Source organism: Solanum verrucosum, unplaced genomic scaffold (genome assembly GCF_900185275.1).
Source record: "Solanum verrucosum unplaced genomic scaffold, falcon-dt-bn FXZP01000280.1, whole genome shotgun sequence".
Classification (NCBI taxonomy): Eukaryota; Viridiplantae; Streptophyta; class Magnoliopsida; order Solanales; family Solanaceae; genus Solanum; species Solanum verrucosum.
This window is the reverse complement of record NW_026019982.1, coordinates 952,605-966,509: the sequence shown is the minus strand read 5'-3', so window position 1 is coordinate 966,509 and position 13,905 is coordinate 952,605. Positions and strand designations below refer to the sequence as shown.

Here is a 13,905-nt window from a genome sequence, read left to right as displayed (position 1 = left end):
ATTGACTGTATAACGTTTCTTGTAATATTTTGTAAGACAATAATAAATATATATAAATTATTGTATGTTACACAACAACACAAATGTTGAAATATATTATTATTTTGAAAATTTTTTAATACATCAATTATTACATTAACTATCAAAATTATTCTAAAAGTGTTTTAGAATGTAAATTGTTTCATTGCATGTGCCAATTATAGTATAATTTTTTACTTATATAATATTTCGTAATACTTTTAATTACAAAAATCAATATGATAGTGATTTGTTACTTTTAGAAGACATTCAAAGTTAAGACAATATTTTTTTATATTTAATGATTTGACAATCTAATTAGTTTGAGCTTAGAATATTTAATAAAACATCACAAAGAATTTAAAGACAATCTAACAAAGCCAATATTGAAATATGATCGATTAAAATTGAAGGGAACCAGATAAATTAAGAAATAAAAAATAACTATAAATTTAATTGTCTATGATTTCTTATTATAATTACATTAATAATAAAATTTTTAAAAATTGTGTATAATAAGAGATTAGCAACAAAATATTAAGAAATTTTTAATTAATATATACTTCCTCCGTCTAACAATAGTTGTCAACTAAACTACTTTGTCATGTCCTACACTAGTTGTCCACTTTAAGAAATCAATTGATATTTTTACACTTAGTTCCTAATTTATCCTTCTTCTTTTTTCATTATAATCATTTCTCTATCTTATTGCATTTTTCAAGGCATTGATATCAAAGGATTACACAGTTAAATTATCTTTCTACTTATAGTTTCTCAATAAATGTGCAAAATTAATAGTGGATAAATATTGTTGGACATAGATAATAGTAATAAAATACACAATTTTTTAATGAGAAAATAACACTTTTTAGTCCTTCTTTATTGCATAATTCCAATTTTAGTTCGTGTGCTATTTGACTATGCACATTTCATCTTCAATTATTTGAAGTATGCAGTTTTGGCCAAGTTATCTATTTAACAAAATTATTATTTTAAAATATATAAAATAAAATAAAGGGTTGGTGATTCTAAATGCTTAAAGAATTATGTATATAAAATTTAAATTATATTTATAATTTTTAAAAAAATATACAAGTATAATAATTATCTTAAATATATAAATTGATCCTATTTACTCCTATAGTTGATCTGTTTTTTATTCATTAGCAACTCGTTCTTCTTCTAATTTTGAATGATTACTCATTAAGACCAATATAATTACATATGAAAGAGTTTAGTAGGTGGACCTACTCCTTAAGGCTATCAATGGTGTCTTAATAATTTTCATTCTTAAAAAAAAATTAACATTTAATTTTTTACTAAATTCATTTTTTATACACATATTTGTTCAAAGTTTTAAAATCACCAATCCTTCAATTTATTTTATTTTATATATTTTTAAGTGATCATTCTGTTAAATAGTTGATTTTTGTTAACTTCAAGAATCAAAATAATTGAAGGTTAAATTTATAGTCAAATATAAAAAAGATTAAAATTGAAATTATATAATAATACAAACCATTAAAATCACAATTTTGTTTTTTAAAAAATAATAATTCTACTAGGGTATTTCGTTTCTTCCAAGTGTGCAATTGGTTATTACGGCGCTTCTCACCATCAATAACATTTTACATCGCCTTCATCAGAGCTGCTTCTCTTTTAGGTATGTATCTTCTTTTGGTTCTTGGTTTAATCTTCGCCTCTTGGTCGATTTTATTTCTTTTTTGTGCATCTTCTGTGTGTTTTTGTATTTGAGCGAACTGAGTTTGTGGTTTTTTTTTGTGCCTAAAGCCACTGGTTGAGCCGCCGTTGAGTTTGATTCCATATATGAAAAAAACCTTTAACACTAGTTGCTTTGTCGGAATTTGCAATGAAGTAATCGGTGAGCTGGTGGTTCTATTTGGGCAGGTTTTAGGATAGAAACTATGTGTTGTAGTATGGTATTTTGATATGTAATGCATGTCATAGTAGTATATTAAGATACTAAGGTATGAGGGATAAGGAATAACTAATCTCGTGATTAATTTTGGGATGAATTTATCTCATGTTTAGTTGGGATAAAATTGCGGGATAACTTATCCCAGATTGAGATTGAGGGTGGAAAACTAATCTATGCGTTGTACTAATATGGTATTTTCATCTGTAATGCATATCATAATAGTGTATATATATAATGGTACCAAGGGCTGGTTCGGTATGAGGGATAAATAATGGAGTATCTAATCTCGCGATTAATTTTAGTATGAATTTATCTTTATGTTTGATTGGGATAAATTTGCGGGGTAACTTATCTGACATTGGGGGTGGAAAACTGAGCTAGGATAACTTGTCCGTAGTCATATTTTTATCTGACATTGAGGATGAAATAACAATCTGGTATTACTAATTCTGCGACAATTTATTCCGGGATATCTTGTTCCCCAACCAAATGTGTCCAAGGGCATTGACTGGACAAACATAATGGAATAGTCTAGCTGTAAATTTGGGCCTAGAGGCTGAAAAAGTTCTCTTTCCTGATTGTATATGTTTTCATAGTCTAAGGATTTTAAGGCACATTTGGTAAGCTTTTCAATGGGAGATATTTTTTGTAATTTGAATTGTTGAGTGTGGTTGGTTGAGAGAGATTCAGTTGGTTGATGGTTTTTATTTTTGTTTTTGTGTGTATACTAATGCAGTCTCAACCGTATACTGCAAATCGAGTTTATAAAAGATGGTGCAGTACAATTTTAAGAAGATTACGGTGGTTCCCAATGGGAAGGACTTTGTTGATATCATTCTGTCTCGCACACAACGTCAAACTCCTACTGTTGTGCACAAAGGATATGCTATCTCTCGTATACGTCAATTTTACATGCGCAAAGTGAAATATACGCAGCAGAATTTCTATGACAAGCTCTCCACCATTATTGATGAGTTCCCCAGGCTTGATGACATCCATCCTTTCTATGGGGACCTTCTTCATGTGCTCTATAACAAAGACCATTACAAGCTTGCCCTTGGCCAAATCAACACTGCTAGAAATTTGATTTCTAAAGTAGCTAAAGATTATGTGAAATTGTTGAAATATGGTGACTCACTCTATCGATGCAAGTCCCTGAAAGTTGCTGCTCTTGGGCGTATGTGCACTGTTATAAAGCGCATTGGTCCAAGTTTAGCTTATTTGGAGCAGATTAGGCAGCACATGGCAAGACTTCCCTCAATTGATCCCAATACTCGAACCATCTTGATTTGTGGGTATCCAAATGTTGGCAAGAGCTCATTCATTAACAAGATTACAAGAGCAGATGTGGATGTGCAGCATTATGCCTTCACTACCAAGTCCTTGTTTGTCGGTCATACTGACTACAAATATCTGAGGTATCAAGTGATCGACACTCCAGGGATCTTGGATAGGCCATTTGAGGATCGTAATATCATAGAAATGTGCAGTATTACAGCTCTTGCACATCTGAGGGCCGCTGTGTTATTTTTCCTTGATATTTCTGGGTCTTGTGGCTATAGCATTGCGCAACAGGCTGCTCTTTTTCACAGCATCAAATCACTTTTTTTGAACAAACCGTTGATGATCGTATGCAACAAAACGGACTTGCAGCCATTAGATGGGATTTCCGAGGAAGATAAGAAGTTAGTCACAGAGATGAAAGATGAAGCTATGAAGACAGTGATTGGTCAAGGTGGCGAGGCAACAGATGAAGCAGGTGTGCTGTTAACTATGAGCACTTTGACTGAAGATGGTGTAATTTCAGTAAAGAATGCAGCTTGTGAGAGGTTACTGAATCAAAGGGTGGAGTTGAAAATGAAGTCGAAAAAGTTGAATGACTGCTTGAACCGTTTCCATGTTGCTATGCCAAAACCACGTGACCAGAAAGAGAGGCCACCATGCATACCCGAGGCAGTGTTGGAAGCCAGAGCGAAGCAGGCCGAGGCAGATGCCGAGAAACAGAAAAGGAAACTTGAGAGAGATCTGGAGAATGAGAATGGAGGTGCTGGTGTTTATTCTGCGAGCTTGAGGAAGCACTATCTGTTAGCAAATGAAGAGTGGAAGGAAGATATAATGCCTGAAATTTTAGATGGGCACAATGTCTATGACTTTGTTGACCCTGATATCTTACAAAGGCTTGAAGAATTGGAGAGAGAAGAAGGTCTTCGTCAGGAAGAAGAAGGAGATGATGATTTTGAGATGGATGGTGCAGAGCTTACCCCTGAAGAAAAAGCAGCATTAGCTGAAATCCGTAAAAAGAAAAGTTTGCTCATTCAACAACATAGAATGAAGAAGAGCACCGCAGAGAGCCGACCCACTGTACCAAGAAAGTTTGATAAAGACAAGGAGTTTACTTCAAAAAGAATGGGAAGACAATTATCTGCTTTGGGATTGGATCCAACTCTAGCTATCAATAGAGCCCGAAGTAAATCAAGGGGTCGTAAGCGAGAGAGATCAGTTGATGGAGATGACATTGGTAATGATACAATGGATGTAGACGAGATTACTCCCGGCAAGAAGCAACGTAGATCTAGATCACTTTCCATGTCAAGATCAAGGTCAATGTCACGACCTCGAAATGAATTTGTTCCAGGGGAGGGCTTCAAGGACAAACCTCAGAAGGAAAAGGCTATGAAGATGTTTAAGAATTCTGCTAATAAGAGGAACAAGGATGCTCGACGGGGAGAGTCTGATAGAGTCATTCCTACTCTGAAACCAAAACATCTCTTCTCTGGAAAACGATCAAGTGGCAAAACTGACAGGCGATAGTCACCAGGTATATCTTACACACACCCTTTTAAGTTCCTCCCCTGATGTATTACAGGTCTTAGAATATGCTTTCTCTATAATGTTCTTGCCTTTTAAGAGAACTCTTATTTTGTTGTCTTCATAGATATGCTCTGTATACTTTCATCGAGTGTTCAATACTCGTGTTGGTGCTTATTTGGTTCCTTTCTCATATTTAGAGTGCAAGACTACAATTATCACCTTCTTTATCGGGTGGCCATTGGAATTTGCTGATGTATCAAGATGCTTTTTGTTGCAAAAATTTGGGTGGCGGACGGATGGACATATGCAAAAAGAGAACCTTTGTTGGAATGCCAATTCACCTCAGCTTATTTTGGGCACTCTGTTGTGCAATTTTGGAACTTGCCTTTTAATCCAAGTTTGTATTTTTCTTTAGCGATAATTTTGGAAGAGTTTTAGTTTACCTTAACATAAGATATGAGGAACATGTCAAGACTCAACCTGTTGCAGTTTTGTCATGGCAACACAAGACTATAGATTTCAAGTATTTAAATTTGTGTTTGAGATGCAGCTGTGTTTGGTGCCTTGTTCACTATTTGTTCATATAAAAATACCAGGTTTAATTAAGAGAAGTGTCATGAATAGTGTGTCAAATATGGCCCAAAGAGTGATGACCCACTCCAATCCATCCTAAATTTTAAAGGTTTGAACAAAACATAATTTCATATTGAACTGATTTTAGTTCTACCCAACATAATCCATTTGAATTGATCTTCAATTTTTGCCCATTTAAAGGTCGTTTGGTAAAGTGCATTGAAAATAATCTTAGCATAACTAAAATACAAACATTATTAATACACCATATGTAACATTAATTTTATATACCCAACCAAATAATCTCTTAAAGATTTAGTTTTAATTTGAATTTATTGTTTGAGATTTACTTTGATTTTTTCTATGGTTAAGGGTTTGAATCCCAAGTCGGGGCAAGGGTCGAGGCTTAGGTTTTCTGGGCTAAAAATCGAGTCTCGAGTTAAGATTGATTATCAGATCATAGTCAGATCCCAAATTAGGGGCTTTCTGATGGCTCAGTAAAAATCGCTTTCAACGAATGTTTTTTTACATCACTATTATAACATGTTTAATCTCACAAGTATTAATGTTGTACTTTTGTTATGTTTTAATCATTGAATTTTGTATACAATTAAACACTACAAAGACAATAGTTTTTAATAACCACAACTAATAGATACTCTACTTAATACTATTAAAAATGGCAAGGTACTGCCACCTGTCCTATTCAGATGAAGACAACTCATAGGACTTAATTAAACAAAAATGGAAGGGCATTTTTGACCTGAAATATAGTTTAAGGGTATATTTAAGCTATTTCGTATAGTTTAAGGATAGTTTTGACCCTTTTCCGTAGTCGTCTATGTGGAGGTGAGGTCTGCTTGGCGTGCACATGTGACATCCATGTGGCATTTAACACACACATGGATACTTCCGTTAACTAGAAGGGTAGGTGTGGCCCAATAGTTTGACGGGAAGGGTATTTTTGAACCGAAATATGATTTAAGGGTATATTTAAGCTATTTCGAATAGTTTAAGGATAATTTTGACCCTTTTCCATATCTAATATTGCAATTTTAACTTTTCAAAATTTTTGGCCAAATAACACATTTATGAAGAGATCCAAACAAGCAATTGTCCATTTTTCTTTATACGACAGCAGCTTGATGCCCACCCATGCAGCCATGCTATCTATTTTCGAAAAAATGACAAAAATAGTCCCTTCTATTTTTGGGCTAACATTTAAACTTTTGAGATAGTTTTAGCTGTTTATGTTTTATCAAATTTGAATAAGTTTATTTTTATTAAATATATTTTTTTATTTGTCCACTGTTTTAATTTTTTTTTTTTAATTATCACTTTTAACATATTGAGAAAAAATAATATTTTTGCCACGTTCTTCCTAAGCATTAATTAAATTCCCCAAGCTACTTTTAAGGCCTAATATTAAGCATCAATTAATATGGGTAGTGTGATAAAAGAATTATGTCAATCATTGTCTACCAGAGTGTGTTTGATAAGGAGGAAAATATTTTTCTAAAAATGGTTTTCAATTTTCTCATTGAAAAATATTTTATCTAGAAAAATAAGTTCCTTGAATATGAAAAAAATGACTTTTCTAAAGAAAGTAGAGAAAAAAGTTAGCTAATGTGCTTTTTTTATGCTCATATTGTTATTTCATCCATCTCAATAATTGAGATAGACTTGACATAAAATTTAAGAAAAAAAGGAATTTCTTGTAATTTATGAGTTAAATTAACCCTTAAATATGATTTTTTAATAAGAACTTAAATTATTTCTAATGATATAAAGATGACCTAACCTTTATAGTTACTGGTAAGATTCGTATATATTCTATTTTCGTTAGTTTCCATCTTATAACATTTTATGAAATTTATTGTTACTATTGTTAATATAAAGAGGAGTACATTTTTTGAGATATAGAATGAACAAAGTAAAAGTGAATCGAGTGGCGTAACCACCTTTCGTCGGAAAAAAATATCGTATATATAAGTAAAATGATACATGAAATGATTAAATAATATATTTTGGACACCCCTAACACAATAAATTATTGTAGCCAAGTGATTTCACCTCCTTGGTATGAGCTAGTGCTCGTGTCTTCGAAAGTATTTATTATATTGCTTCTGAACATCCTTTGTGAAATTTCTGGCTCCAATTGCTGTTTTCTAAATTTTGGCTTTATATATTTGCAACTATACTGCAATACAAATATTGGCTTTACATTTCTCTTTCCTTTTCCTCTTTCCGCTTCATATATTTGCTGAAATTCAAGCATCAACTACAACAAAATGGAATTTCAAAGAGAACGAGAAATTGGTCACTGCATTGGGTCTCACTGTAAGAAGTGTTCTTAACAATTTGACGTCTTGCATTGACCCTGCTGATACCAGGTTCGTTATCTCTCGGCCATGGCGATCCTTCTGCTTTCCCCTGTTTTCGAACAACACCAATCGCCGAAGATGCTATTGCTGATGCCATTCGTTCTGCTAATTTTAATGGTTATTCATCCAATGTTGGTATACTTACTTCCAGAAGGTAATATTTAGCTTGGAACAATGTTAATTTAATGTTGCAATTGATTTTGTAAAGATTTTGAAATCTGGTATCATGGAATTGTGAGTCTTCAGTTTTTGGTATCACTTGCATATTAGTGTTTCTCTTTTGGAAGTGTTTGGTTAAATGCGTACCTTAGTATATTCTTCTGGTAATCTTTGCTTAAGTGTGAAATATTTTGCATGGAATACTCTTTGCCTTTTTCTGGCATATGTAACAGATTTAAGTGTACTCATACGAGGCAGATTCAAAATTTTGAGTTTATGGGTTTTGAATTCTAGAAAAGACAGCTTAGGGGATTCTTAATTTAAATACAGGATTTGGGCCAAAGTTGCTTATTCTACTGAAAATGCAACCAATGATCTAGGTCCACCCCTTAATCTAGTCTAAGACGTTTGACCATGAAAATTGTGAGTATTTGAAAAGAAAGTAATTTTTGTTTTCAAAGTGAAAAATGACTGAGTTGTATTTGGTCATGAATACAAATCGGAGTTGTTTTTGAATTTTTGTGGGTATTTTGGAGTGAAAAAAGTGAATAACTTTTTGGTGTTTCTCATATTCCGGTTTCAACTTCAAGTTAAATCTTGGAGTTTTAACGACCCAACATGTTTTCCTGAGTTCAACTTCTGAAAGAAGTACATAATTTCCATGTTGTTCCAATAAATGAGGGTGACTTCTGTTTATACAAGAACTTGAAACAATTATAGAGCTATTTTAAAACGAATATGTGGTTTCTTGATTATTCATGATCTTCAAATTCAGAATAATTCATTTAACTTTGTTCTCTGAGAAGGGCTGTAGCAGAAAATCTCCCATACAAGTTGTCTCCTGATGATATTTATTTAACAAGTGGATGTGGTCAAGCAATTGAAGTAATTTTGAATGCTCTTGCACGTCCCAACGCAAATATTCTACTTCCAACTCCTGGATTCCCTTGTTAGGAAGCGTGGGCTGGATTTACTCTGATCGAAATGCGTCACTTTAATCTTCTCCCAGAGAAGGAGTGGGAGGTGGACCTTAATGCAGTCGAGTCTTTGACCGATGACAATACCGTTGCTATGGCCATTATTAATCTTAGGAATCCTTGTGGCAATGTTTACACAGAACAACACTTGAAGAAGGTATGTATATGTGTACTTCCTAATTGATATCCTACGTTATTATGAATATAAAGAGGTGCTTTAATTTCCATAAGGTGGCAGAGATGGCAAGAAAGCTTGGAATTTTAGTTATTTCTGATGAAGTTTATGCTCATCTCGCTTTTGGAAGTAAACCATTTGTGCCCATGGGAATCTTTGGATCGATTGCTCCTGTTATTACACTCGGATCCATATCAAAGAGGTGGATTGTCCCTGGTTGTCGACTTGGTTGGCTTGTTACAAATGATCCAAATGGCATACTTAAAGAACATGGGGTACTTAAAGGCCATGTTGTCATCTTTGATTGAGACTGAGTAGCATTCTTTAGAAAGAGGATAAGATTATTTCCTAACAAAAATGTCTGCATGTTGTCATCTTGTATTTTCTTATTTTCAGGTCATAGATTCCATTGCCGGGTATCTCAATATATCTTCTGATCCGGCAACCTTTATATAGGTTTTCGTTCTTTTAAAGATTTAATACCTGTTATTCCTTTTTGCCACACGTTTGGTAGTATTGCACCCCGATGAAATACGAGATAGAGTTGCTAAAGGATTGAATTTTGTTTTGGTTTAAAAGATATTTGTAACATTCTTATGTTTGTAAGCTAACGGAGGAATATTAGTAACTCAGTTGGTTGACTATCTGAATTTTCTCCTGCTAACTGAATAGTTATTTAAGAATTTCGTAGTATAGGTGTAATTTTCCACATGGCTTACTGATGTATCTGGTTTCTTTTGTTCTTTGAGAGGGGGCAATTCCTCAGATCCTTGAGAAAACAAAAGATGATTTCTTCTCTAAAATAGTAAATATGCTAAGAGAAGATGCAGATATCTGTTATGACAGAATCAAAGATATTCCGTTCATCACTTGTCCAAGTAAACCTCAAGGATCTATGTTCGTGATGGTAAGAGAAAAATGGAAGCTTAATTAGGCATTAGCTTTGGATTAGAAGATGTAATTCAAACTCTGTCGAAAACAGTTTCCTTGCTTGAACAAATGTCTCTTTTCTTGGAGGACTATCCTTTCAAATTGCTTTATTTTTTTCGACATTTTGGAATGTTTCATTGTTTCTCATATGCTTTTAGTCGTAAGAGCTTTTGTAACCACGGATCATAATGTTATTGATTCTTTTATTACGCGAAACAAGCCTTTAATTGCTTTTCAGAAAGTTCCTGAAGGACAAACAGAAATCTTCTTTATATATAAGATCTGCCATGCTAGTTATCATTTTTGGTGATATGTAGTTCAGTTCAACTCGTAAAAACTGATCAGGTATAAACATGTCTGATTATCAATGCAACTGATGCAAGACAGAAATTCGTCAAATTTTATTAGATTCCATAGATTTAACCATGTTACTTGTATGAATGTGAAATTTGTGTACTTTCGTTTTGGTGCATTACTTTGCTGCAAGAAAGTAGACAGTCACTAAGCATAAGAATAACTCGAACTGGTGGGATGATGTGTTGTATAGATATTTGATAATAACGCCTTGTGTAGGTGTTGCTGTGGGACTCAAGAATTGGCTCAGGATAACTTTTGCATGTGAGGCATCATATCTAGAAGATGGCTTCCAGAGACTAAATGCTTTCTATCAAAGGCATGCCAAGAAACAGTAAGCTACTGTGTGAAAATTCGAAACAACCTCTGATATCTCTGCATTACGGAGTGGCAATTTGTGATCTTCAACTACTGTTTGGATCTCGTGTGTGGTGTACGTACAATAGCTCATACATAAGTTGGCTAGATTTTCAACAATTTCCTTGAGTCATCAGAGGAATGTTATATGTTATTTCCAAACTCCTGCTAGTGAATATCTATAATGCACCATTACTAGTGCATGTTCTTTGTAAGATAACCTTTAACTAGCTAAGCTAGAACAAGTGTTTGTGAAATGTGCAGATTGTTTAATTACGTCCCTCAATTTGTGTGAGGCTGATTATTACTTTTTCATCAATCGACTATATTCCATTCACAAATCTTGTGCAAATGCAAGTGATTAATTTAATGGACTGAGTTTTTTTACGCTCAAACTCTTAAAACTATGATTTACTTTCATTACATTTTTCCCTTGAAAATGTATGCTCATACATGTGTAGGATGTTTCACTACAAGAATCTTCACTAAAAGTAGGAGTGGCAAAACCAAATTCAAACCCGACCCAACCTATTTAGATTTGGGTTGGTTATTGACCCGCTCATTTATTAGTTCAACTCAATCCATTTCAATCTATTAAAAATTGAATTGATATGTAACCCAAATTGATTTTTGAGAAATCTTGTCAAAATATTTTTAAAAAACTTTTATTTTATTTTATATGTTATATATAGTTATAATAAAGAAAAATATAATTATTTAGGTACTAAAAACTTATAAAATAACAAATAAAGCTAATAAAACTTAATAAAAATTGAACGGATTGGGTTATGATCCATTACTAACTCGTTACCTAATCCGTTTTAACCCAAACTATTTTGGCCCAAACAAGTTTAGGTTGGATTGGGGGTGTGTTTGGTATGAAGGAAAATCCATGGAAAATGTTTTCCTAGAAAATGTTTTCCTAGAAAACAAGTTGATTTTTGACTTATTTTCTCATGTTTGGTTGGTGAATAGAAAATATTTTTCGGAAAAGATTTTTAGTGTTTGATTTATGAATGAAAAATATTTTTCAGAAATATCTTTTATTTTTACTAGAGTAGAAAATAATTTTTGAAATTGAAAATAGTTTTTAAAAACAAACTTAAATTTTTTTGGGGGGGGTGTGGGTTGTAGGGAGTGGGTGAAACGGGGGGGGGGGGGTCGAGGGTAGTGGTGAAAAATTGAAATTTTGAAGTTGAAAATATTTTTGAAAAACAAACTTAAAATTATTTTTTGGGGGTGGGTGGGGGTCGAGGGTAGGGGTGAAAAAATGAAATTTTGAAATTGAAAATATTTTTTAAAAACAAACTTGAAATTTTTTATTTTTTTTTTGGGACGGGGGGTGGGGGGCTGGTAGGGGTGGGTGGGTGGGGGTTCTAGGGGTGAAAAAATGAAATTTTGAAATTAAAAATATTTTTTAAAAAAAACTTAAATTTTTTGTGGGGGAGGGGGGGGGGGCTGGTGGGGGTGGGTGGGGGTGGGGTCAAGGGTAGGATGAAAAAATGAAATTTTAAAGTTGAGAATATTTTTTAAAAACAAACTTAATTTTTTTTTTTGGGGGGGGGGGTGTAGGGGTGGGTGGGTGGGGGGATGGGTAGGAGGTGGGTGGGGGGGTCGAGGGTAGGGTGAAAAAAATGAAATTTTGAATTTGTAAATATTTTTTAAAAACAAACTCAATTTTTTTTTGGAGTGGGGGGGGGGGGGGGGTGACCGGAGAGGGGGTGGGGTGATCGAGGATCGGGATGAAAAAATAAAAATTTGAAGTTGAAAATATTTTTTAAAAACAAACTTAAATTTTTTTCTTTTTGAAGGGGGTTGGGGGCTGATAGGGAGGTTGATGTGGGGGGGTAAAAAAATAAAAAAATGAAATTAGAAATATATTTTAAAAACAATTTTAAATATTTTTTTGGGAAGGGGTGGGGGTAGGGGTGAGGGTGGGGTAAAAAAATTGAATTTAAAAACAAGCTTTAAAATTTTATTTTATTTTTTTGGGGGGGGTTGGTTGGGGGTGTGTTTGAAGGTAAGGACAAAATAAATTAATTTTTTCAACAAAAAAATAATTGTAATTTGAAGTTGGAAGAGACTTTTGGAAAATGTTTTCCTTAAGTTTAGAAGGGAAGTCATTTTCCTTAAATTTGAAGAAAATGAGTTGATTTGAAAAACATTTTTCAAAACATTTAGCCCAACCAAACATGAGAAAATTGGAAAATATTTTCCGGAAAACATTTTCCTTCATACCAAACACACCCTGGGTGTTGATCAATTTTAATCCGCCCAAATTTAACCACCCCTACTAAAAGGGATGAGAGTTATGCATCAACTCTTATTACATGTGTGGAATAGGCATGAGAGTTCTGAATCAACTAGAATTTGTGGAAGGGTATAGGATGGCAATGGAACGGGACGGTTGTGGTGCAGGTTGAGGCCTGCCCCGCCCCACGTGCTAAATTTTTTTAAATTTCAACCTATCCCGCATCAACCAACCCACATAAGAAGACAATGATGTGGGAAATGAGTGGACATTGAGAGAGAAAAAATGACACTTTGTTTTATTTTATATTATTCATCTTTTGATTAAAAAAATAAAAATATTATTCATCTTTTAATATATTTAGTTTTGGATGTGTTATTAAAAATAATATTTTTTCTATCTAAATTTATGTGATATACAGTTCGAATTTTAAGATTAAAAAAAGTCTATTTTTAACAGTAAATTTTTCATATATATATTTTTAAATATTTTGAATGGTCAATTATTGTGACTTATTGTACTTTTTACGTAGTTTACAAATTTATAAATTTTATTTCAAAAATTTGAAAATTTTATGCACAAATTTCTGATCAAACTCAAACTGTTTGACTCTTGAAAATAAAATAAAATATATATAGATTGAGAGAGAGAAAATAAGTAATAATTATAATGTGTCATTAAAAATTGAAGTGGAATTTCACATAGTTGGTTGTATTATGCACCTACTGATCAGATGAGAAAAAAGATATAGAAAATTGTATTTCGTCGAGTTTAAATATTCATTTCGCAAAATAGCAAATAGGAGGATTTAACTAACGAAGTCAAATACAAGTTCTCCCCGTAAACACCACCACAAAAATTTAATTTTGTTTTGGAGGAAAAAATTAATATGGTGTTCTTACATTTCTGCCCAAATAATTGTGGCCATTTTTAGCATTTCTCGTTTGTTACTTTCTATCATATTCGTGCATTTTTAA

General features: G+C 33.0%; 1 protein-coding gene and 1 pseudogene across 1 annotated transcript; both read left to right on the top strand.

Annotated features, from left to right (window-relative positions):
• The first annotated feature begins 1,639 nt into the window (after positions 1–1,639).
• Positions 1,640–5,376, top strand: LOC125817358 (nucleolar GTP-binding protein 1-like). Its single transcript, XM_049496890.1, has 3 exons — positions 1,640–1,681; positions 2,694–4,775; positions 4,966–5,376. Exon 2 carries the CDS (start codon positions 2,729–2,731, stop codon positions 4,766–4,768), a length of 2,040 nt encoding a protein of 679 aa, XP_049352847.1. The 5' UTR covers positions 1,640–1,681; positions 2,694–2,728; the 3' UTR covers positions 4,769–4,775; positions 4,966–5,376.
• Positions 5,377–7,600: 2,224 nt separating this feature from the next.
• LOC125817677 (tyrosine aminotransferase-like) lies at positions 7,601–10,658 on the top strand (annotated as a pseudogene).
• The last annotated feature ends 3,247 nt before the right edge of the window (positions 10,659–13,905 follow it).

Excerpts from the sequence above, each read along its gene's own strand:
- LOC125817358 (XM_049496890.1), top strand. The coding sequence starts at position 2,729 with ATGGTGCAGTACAATTTTAAGAAGATTACGGTGGTTCCCAATGGGAAG.